The sequence below is a fragment of the Triticum aestivum genome, chromosome 6A (genome assembly GCF_018294505.1).
Source record: "Triticum aestivum cultivar Chinese Spring chromosome 6A, IWGSC CS RefSeq v2.1, whole genome shotgun sequence".
NCBI classification, from domain to species: Eukaryota; Viridiplantae; Streptophyta; class Magnoliopsida; order Poales; family Poaceae; genus Triticum; species Triticum aestivum.
Window position 1 is genome coordinate 573,927,029 of NC_057809.1, and position 7,303 is coordinate 573,934,331.

General features: G+C 45.8%; 1 protein-coding gene across 2 annotated transcripts; it reads left to right on the plus strand.

The window, feature by feature from the left end:
* Window positions 1-2,171: 2,171 nt before the first annotated feature.
* LOC123128617 (fatty-acid-binding protein 2) lies at window positions 2,172-6,699 on the plus strand. 2 transcript variants are annotated; one of them, XM_044548666.1, is made up of 11 exons: window positions 2,172-3,319; window positions 3,418-4,000; window positions 4,169-4,379; window positions 4,621-4,696; window positions 4,814-4,916; window positions 5,318-5,386; window positions 5,507-5,543; window positions 5,629-5,703; window positions 5,779-5,830; window positions 6,099-6,143; window positions 6,262-6,699. In XM_044548666.1, the coding sequence occupies exons 1-11, from the start codon at window positions 3,247-3,249 to the stop codon at window positions 6,357-6,359; spliced, it is 1,422 nt and encodes a 473-aa protein (XP_044404601.1). In that variant the 5' UTR covers window positions 2,172-3,246; the 3' UTR covers window positions 6,360-6,699. The 2 variants fall into 2 exon arrangements, with proteins under 2 accessions (XP_044404601.1, XP_044404603.1); XM_044548668.1 differs by having other exon boundaries at window positions 2,178-2,549.
* Window positions 6,700-7,303: the final 604 nt, after the last annotated feature.

The following is a 7,303-nucleotide window of genomic DNA, read 5'->3' on the forward strand; positions in this document are numbered from 1 at the left end:
ATGGAGACACACAAGTTGATCATTGATCCCTTAGCCATGTGCGGTGGCCCCCTCCACCATAATCCACCTCGATCATATCGTAGCGGTGCTTAGGCGAAGCCCTGCGTCGGTAGCAACATCATCACCGTCATCACGCCGTCATGCTGACGGAACTCTCTCGTGAAGCTCCGCTGGATCGGAGTTCGTGGGACGTGATCGAGCTGAACGTGTGCTGAAATCGGAGGTGCCGTGTGTTCGGTACTTGAATCGGTCGGATCATGAAAGCGTTCAACTACATCAACCGTGTTCTCATAACACTTCCGCTTACGGTCTACGAGGGTACATGGACGATACTCTTCCCTCTCGTTGCTATGCATCACCATGATCTTGCGTGTGCGTAGGATTTTTTTTGAAATTACTATGTTCCCCAACAGCCATGTGATGATCAGGTGGGGCTCTGCTGGTGCAAGGCACGTTTCTTTCTTCCGCGAGGCTCGTGTCAAATTCGAAGCTCCGCGATCCCCGAATGATGCCGACAGGTTTCTCGTGCGTCTTTTGACCCAAGGGTTCTCCATTGGTCGGCCGCGGTGAAGTTGAAGTCGCTTGGTCGGGGCGAGTAAGAATTGGCAGCAGTGTTCCTCTTTTCGACAATGTGTGTGGGTCTTGTAGATAGCCGGGTCAACCGAGGTGCCTTGTCTTGCGGGCTTGTTGTAACATTTTTGTTCGATTTTTTCGTGAGTTAACCGGGCCAACTTTTTTTCTACATCTTGTAATGTATCGAGTCCTAAGGAACCGACTTCAAAATACAAAGTTGTACTGCTGGTATGCCACAGAATGTAAAAGGTGCCAACCCACATTCGTTACACATGTATTCCCTCCGTTCCGAATTACTTGTCGTAGGTATCGATGTATCTAGATGTATTTTAGTTCTAGATACATCCATTTCTGAAACGAGTAATTTAGAATGGAGAGAGTAGCCATTATTCTCGTAGATCATCGGTTATAGAAATGAGTTTGGACGTTGATGGTGAGAAACTGAGAATTGCCAGCAGTGCCAAGGAACTCATGGCCCATGGCACTGGGCTCGCAGGATCCCCATGGGAAAAAGACAGCTTCGTCGTCATATTGGCAAGAGGCTGGGCTCGCCTTCCCACTGTTGGGGATTCCAGGCCAGGTTCAGTGAACACGGCGCCTCGCCGCGGCAAAGCAGCACTATGCATTCCGTCATGTCGCGTAGCTCTGCCCCTCTACAACGACCTCCCATGAACCATCAGGCATGCAGACATGCACACCGGACGAACGGGCGAATGCAGTTAAGCAGCAAGCCGACGCCGCATCATTCGTTGCTTACAAGTTGATGAAGCCTTGAAGGGGGCCGCATCATCGGCCATGCCTTGGAAAGGTGGGCAGGCATGTGGGAGGTGGCACCCCAAGACGTTGAGCGAGCAGAAGCAATCCATGTGAACGGCAATAAGTTAAGCAGCAACGAGAGCTGTCATGCGTGCCCGTGCCCATGCTAATCACTCGAGCAGTCCGGTTCAGGGTCCCAGCGAATGTAGTTTCCTCGTCTAAAAGGACTTTCCAGTCCATCAAGGGCCCTGTCCATTACCAGCAGCATAGTTTTTCAGCAGGAATGTGCTAGGATCAATCACTACACGCTGAAAATGAGCAGAATTATTATATACTACCTGAGTGTCGCCTTCGGTTGATCGAAGGTTACATACGTGCAACAAGAGAGAAGAAAAGCCACTCTCGTTTGGTTGCCGGCCGTCACGGTAAACGTCCACGTCTCGTCTCCGGGCGCGCGTCCGGCCGATTCCCGGAATCCACCGGCCGATTCGACGGCCGTGCGTGCGTGCCGCTCTCAGGCGGCCCTCCGACGCTCGTCAGGAGACGGCATATGCCGGGATTCCTTTTTTTTTTTACCCCCAAATTTGCACGCCTTGGCTTCTCCCACAGATCGCAGGTGGAATTATGCGTTCAGGTGGATAAGCTCTTGTATAATTCGCCATTTTCTACAGAAGGAGGGTGAATTTAGGATGTTTTTTTTATTGAGGGTGGATTATTTTCTTCGGTTCTGAAGAAGAGTTTGAAGGTAACAAGAGGGCCGACAGGCAGAGAATCCCGGTTCGTCTTAAAACCCGTAGCAAATCAGACGGAGAACCATCATCCCCCGACCCGACCCGGCAACCCCAACCCCAACCCAAAGCAGGGCATCGGCGCACGTGCTGCTCGCCTCGCACGCACGGACGGACGGGGCAGAGCCAGCCAGCCGCCGCCGAGAAAGTTTCTCGGCAGCAGTTGGGGAGGCGAGTTAACACGAAAGCGAATCCTCTCGCTTTCGCTTCTTCATTCACTCACCACCGCCACCTTCCCCTCTGCCTCCCCTCCCCCATTCCATTCCCCTGGGTTCGGTTTAGAATCCGGGGGAACGCCGGCGGACGAAGCCACGGGCGCACCGCACGGCATCCTCCCCCCTCCCCCACATCTGCCAAACGTGCTCGCGCACGCAGCGGCTGTTGCCACCTCCCCGATCCGCCGACGACAACGCGCGATTCCGTGCGCCCAAGGTCTGGTGTGCTTCTTCCTTCAGCTGTTATTTTTCCACCTCCCTTCTTTATGCGCGTCTCGCTCTGGATGGGACGAGCGGCGGAATGCGGGCGGTTCAAGTGGTTGATTCGTGGGAGGGATTTTCTTGGTTGGTTTGGCGGGGGGAGGTTGGCTGGCGTTAGGATTTGGGGGCGGACTGTGGATGATGGGTTTGGTGGTGTTTCTTGTGTGTGAATCTGGCGGAGGCTGCGGGATCACGGTGTGTTTGTTGCTGATCCGGGCGTTCTGGGTGTTGGTTGGGCTTGTGGATTTCTGTACAGAAGGTGGGATTTCTGTGCCGAGTGCTTAGTTGCGGCGAGGGAGGGGGAATTCTGATCTGTAGCTGGAACCGTTTTGTATGTAGCGGCTCCGCGTTTTCTGTATTTTCCTTGGCGCCAGTGAGATCATAAGATTTCCTTTTCTTTTCGTGCTACTGGATGATTTTTGGGAGCTCCAATTGCTGTTTTTGGGATGGTTAGTTATTGCTTTGTTATGCCAACTACTGTGAATTGCTTGCTTCGTCATGTCAACTACTGTGAATGGCTTGCTTCGTCATGCCAACTACTGCCAATGGCTTGCTTCGTTATGCCAACTACTGTGGATGGCTTAAGGGATAAAAAATCACTAGCTGATGTGTGGTGAAAGGATGGCTTCTTAGAGTGTAACAAGTATCGCGCAATGATGAATTGGAAAGTAATTTTTCAAGAGAACATGAGGGCTGCGTTGGAGATTAGCTCATACATTTTGAAGGGTAGGCGCAAACACTGCCGTAAAACTTCTGTCTGCAAGCAGGAACTGAATATGTGTTGCAACTGTGCCCTGATTCAGTTCCTTTGTTCCAATTGACAGATCCGGTGAACTTCTCCTGTTGGCAAACTCCCCGACTTGGTACAAAGACTTCTGAAGTTGCAGTATTTGGCAGCACTATGAAACCCGATTGGTTCATTTTCTCCAAGCTTGATCATAACGGAGGATACCTGCACAAGTTTCCACTAGGCTCTCCAATATCGCATGATATCGGGTTAGGATTGATATCACAAGTTGGAGCTTTAGTCGAGAGTTCCTTTCAGCATCCACGGCATTTAAGCTCTGCAGGAAGTGGTGCAGTTCAGGAAGCATTCAGCTCCTTCAACAAGGTTGCTGGAGCTTTCTATTTCTGCCTTTCTAGAGCATCAAATCCCAAGATTTTACACAGGTTGTCTGCTGTTGCGGGCTCTGGTTCAAGAGCCTGTCGGGCACACATAAAGCAAGTGACCTCTTGCGTGCAGCACTTGGCTGGATTGCAAGTCAGAGAAGAGCATGCTATACAAATGCTCTTAGCCAAGCTTGCAAACGCAACGCTTGGGCGAGTGTGGAATGAGGTTGAGGAGCGTCATGCCTGTAACATTCTTATGCTGGCTGCCGCTAGTGTAATACCACCATTTGAAAACATGTAAGGTTCAAACCCCTGCTTTTTATAGAAAGGGAATACAATGCTCTATCGTGATATATCTTGTTGGATTGTTACTGCTCCCTTTCTCTGTCCTGTTTGTTCCTGTAGGCTATGCTTTTATTTCAGTTTTTGCTTTATTAATTGATCATCATTATGTGCATTGATAAGATCGCCGATGATGCTTGCGGATTCAATGATGTTGGGAAAAGATGGTGACCAAATCAGAGAACATGTTGATCAGCCTTATTTGGACGAAAGGCACCCAGGTTGTGCTCGTGTTGCTGTGCCAAGAACAATATTGCTGGAAGATCTGACAGAACCAAGAACTGGGATCAAGTTCCCTACTCTTCTTGAGGAGAATTCCAATCCAACCGCAGAGGTCCTTTTCCTACTCTCTTTTGTGGATAATTGCGTCATGCACCATTTTCCTTCTTGCCAGTCAAATATTGTTCCCTTTCCTTTTGCCCTATTACATGCTCTGCTTCCAGTGCTGTGGCAATTATTTGGACACTTTTGTCTGTATCTTGTTATTTTGACAGTGTCGCGATGTTTTATACCAAATTTGTAATCTTAATATGGCCTTCAGCATTCCCTTTGACAACAAACAATTAAATTTACAGGTGCTTGTCGGGATGGGTTACAGAAATATGCGGATAATGAAGGTCAAAAACCTGAATCTTTATGCCTTTGGATTATGTGAGTAGGCAAAATTTCCCTGTGTGCTGCTATTACTTATGAACTGATAACAGACTGAGGTACTGCTTAAAGGTTGTTCGTTTGAGTTACTCATGTTGTATTCGACTATTCTTATAGATATACAACCGGATTCTATCTGCAAGAAGCTGGGTTCAAAGTATGCTTCTGTTCCAGTTGCCGAGCTGAAGGATCACCCGGATTTCTATGAAGATCTTCTAAGGTGTGAATGCTTTATTGATCATGTACATATGTTTAAATTCTTTGTATGAAGATCTTTCCCATATTCTTGAGCTTACACAGCCTATTTACATGTAACACTTGTGTAAGCTGAGCTAGAGAAACGGTTCCATCTGGTAAAAAATCTGGAAATCGTCAAGAAAGATAGCCGTTTAACGTTTCTGTTCATAGAGAAACAGTTCCCAACCAATTCTTTCATGTCATTTTTGGGACTCCCTACCTGCTGTCAGTAGATTCCCTCTGTAGGGCGTACGAGTTTTGATGATGTGTAGGATTTTTCTTATTCCCTGATACTACATCAGAAACATTCATTTTCTTCCCCACCTGCAACTCATTTGCCTCTGTTGCTAATGAATTTTGCATTATACTTGCCCTGCTATGCAGGGAAAATATTCATATGACAGTCAGACTGGTAGTTAGCTACAATGGGCTTAGCATTAGTGCAGTGCGAGAGTAAGTAATCTTAAATTCTCATGCTAACAGTAGTATATTTTGATTCTTATTTATGGTTCAGAAGATATGGTCAATGCAAGATTGAAGTTAATTGTTTATTTGTATTAACAAACTTTTCAGTGCATTTGAGAAGTCTCTTGGCTTTCGACTGCAAAAGGTGCTTATTAATTCAGCAACTAGTTTAATATTTTTTGCTATCCGTATAGGCATAACAGAGTTTTTTTTTCTTACTTTATGATCAGATGAATCCTAATACCGATTACCATTGTTTGAAAACATTTGGATCTTACTTCAGGGAAGACATTCGAATACCTGCAGTAAGTTTCAGTCTCATCTGGTTAATATGATTTGGTGCGTTTAGGCATGTGATACTATAGTCGGCTTCACTGCAGGGTACAAAGATCGACTTCCGTCAAACATGTGATGGCCAGCTTATAACTGAAGGTTAGTACATACGTATGTACTCCCTCCTTCCCAGAAATTAAGTCCTTAAAATTTTGTCTTAAAGTCGAACTAGTTCTTAAGTTTGACCAAAATTTATGAAAAGAAAAAATCAGCATCTACATCACCAAATCAGTATCATTATGTCCATCATGATATATGCATAGTATATTTATGCTGTATAGTAAATGTTCATAGTATAATTGTTCCTTTTAGTACGATTTGAGTTGTTTTCCACCATAATATACATTAACAAGGAAATATGCTGCAGTTGATGGCAAACAAATTGGTGCTGTCCAGAGCAAAGATCTTTGCAGTAAGTGCATCTATATATTTTTCTGCAACAGAACTATAGATAATTTACTTAAAGCTAGAATTCTTATGTAGTCCGAGTTGTAATATTTTTTTCAATTAAACTCTGTCTTTACAAACAGGGGCTTTCTTCGATATGTATATCGGTGACCCGCCTGTTTCAGTGGAGACCAAACAAGACATCGCTCAGAATGTGGGTGGACTCATTAGAAGATGCTAGGGTAATGGCTAACTAAATAGCCGGCGGTTGGAATTATTTGATTCTTCTATTAGGGGGGAAAGAGCATATATATAGATACGGGAAACCAGGAGAAGATCGGTTGTATGTATAGTAGTGATAGATCTGTAACTTGTAAACTATAGACTGGCAGAACTTGTAACTTGCAGAGGCTTAGCATCTTCTCCTGGGCAAATGCCTCCATGATTTTCATATGGGTTGGCATTTTGCTGTTTCCTGGATTGTATCATGTACACTGATCCAGTTAGAAGTGTAGCAGAGAGCGCGTGTTTCCTGCATCATCAATATCAAAATAATGGCTTCGGCTTTTCTCCGACTGATATCCATGATGCGGTTTTTAAAACTGACCCTCCCATTTTCAGTAAGCCATGATGCGTTTTTTTTAAAAACCGATCCTCCCATTTTCAGTAAGCAAAGCTCTGGCGACAAGGGTAGATTGTCCTGAGCCTTTTTCCCTTTTTTACCTGTAACGTGCACCGGATTTGCGGTAGATAAGATCAAGTTGCCGGACGCCACTCTTTGCAGGCTTTTGTGCAGTAGCGTGCTGAACGCAACACCGGTGTCTGGTGATGAAACAACACTCGGCGGCCCTTTTCTGTTCTAGAACTTATTTTGTGCTTATGCACATAATAAAGTAGACATAGCATATCAGACGAATTCCATTGATTCCCGACCTATGTGGGCCAACTTGCCATTGATGCTATTTGACATTTATGAACATCTTGTTCTGAAATATCTGAAGGTTACGCCTCAGGCCTCACTGCTCTCCCTGGTTGGGGAGCTGCAAAGCAAATCGGTACAATTTGTTTGTTTAGTTGCAACAGTACTACCCTACTGCAAACAGAGTAGCATGCATGTAGTTTCTAGGTGCAAGTAAAACCACCCCCATTGCCCCATTCATAGTCAGTTGGTTCAATATTTAAGCA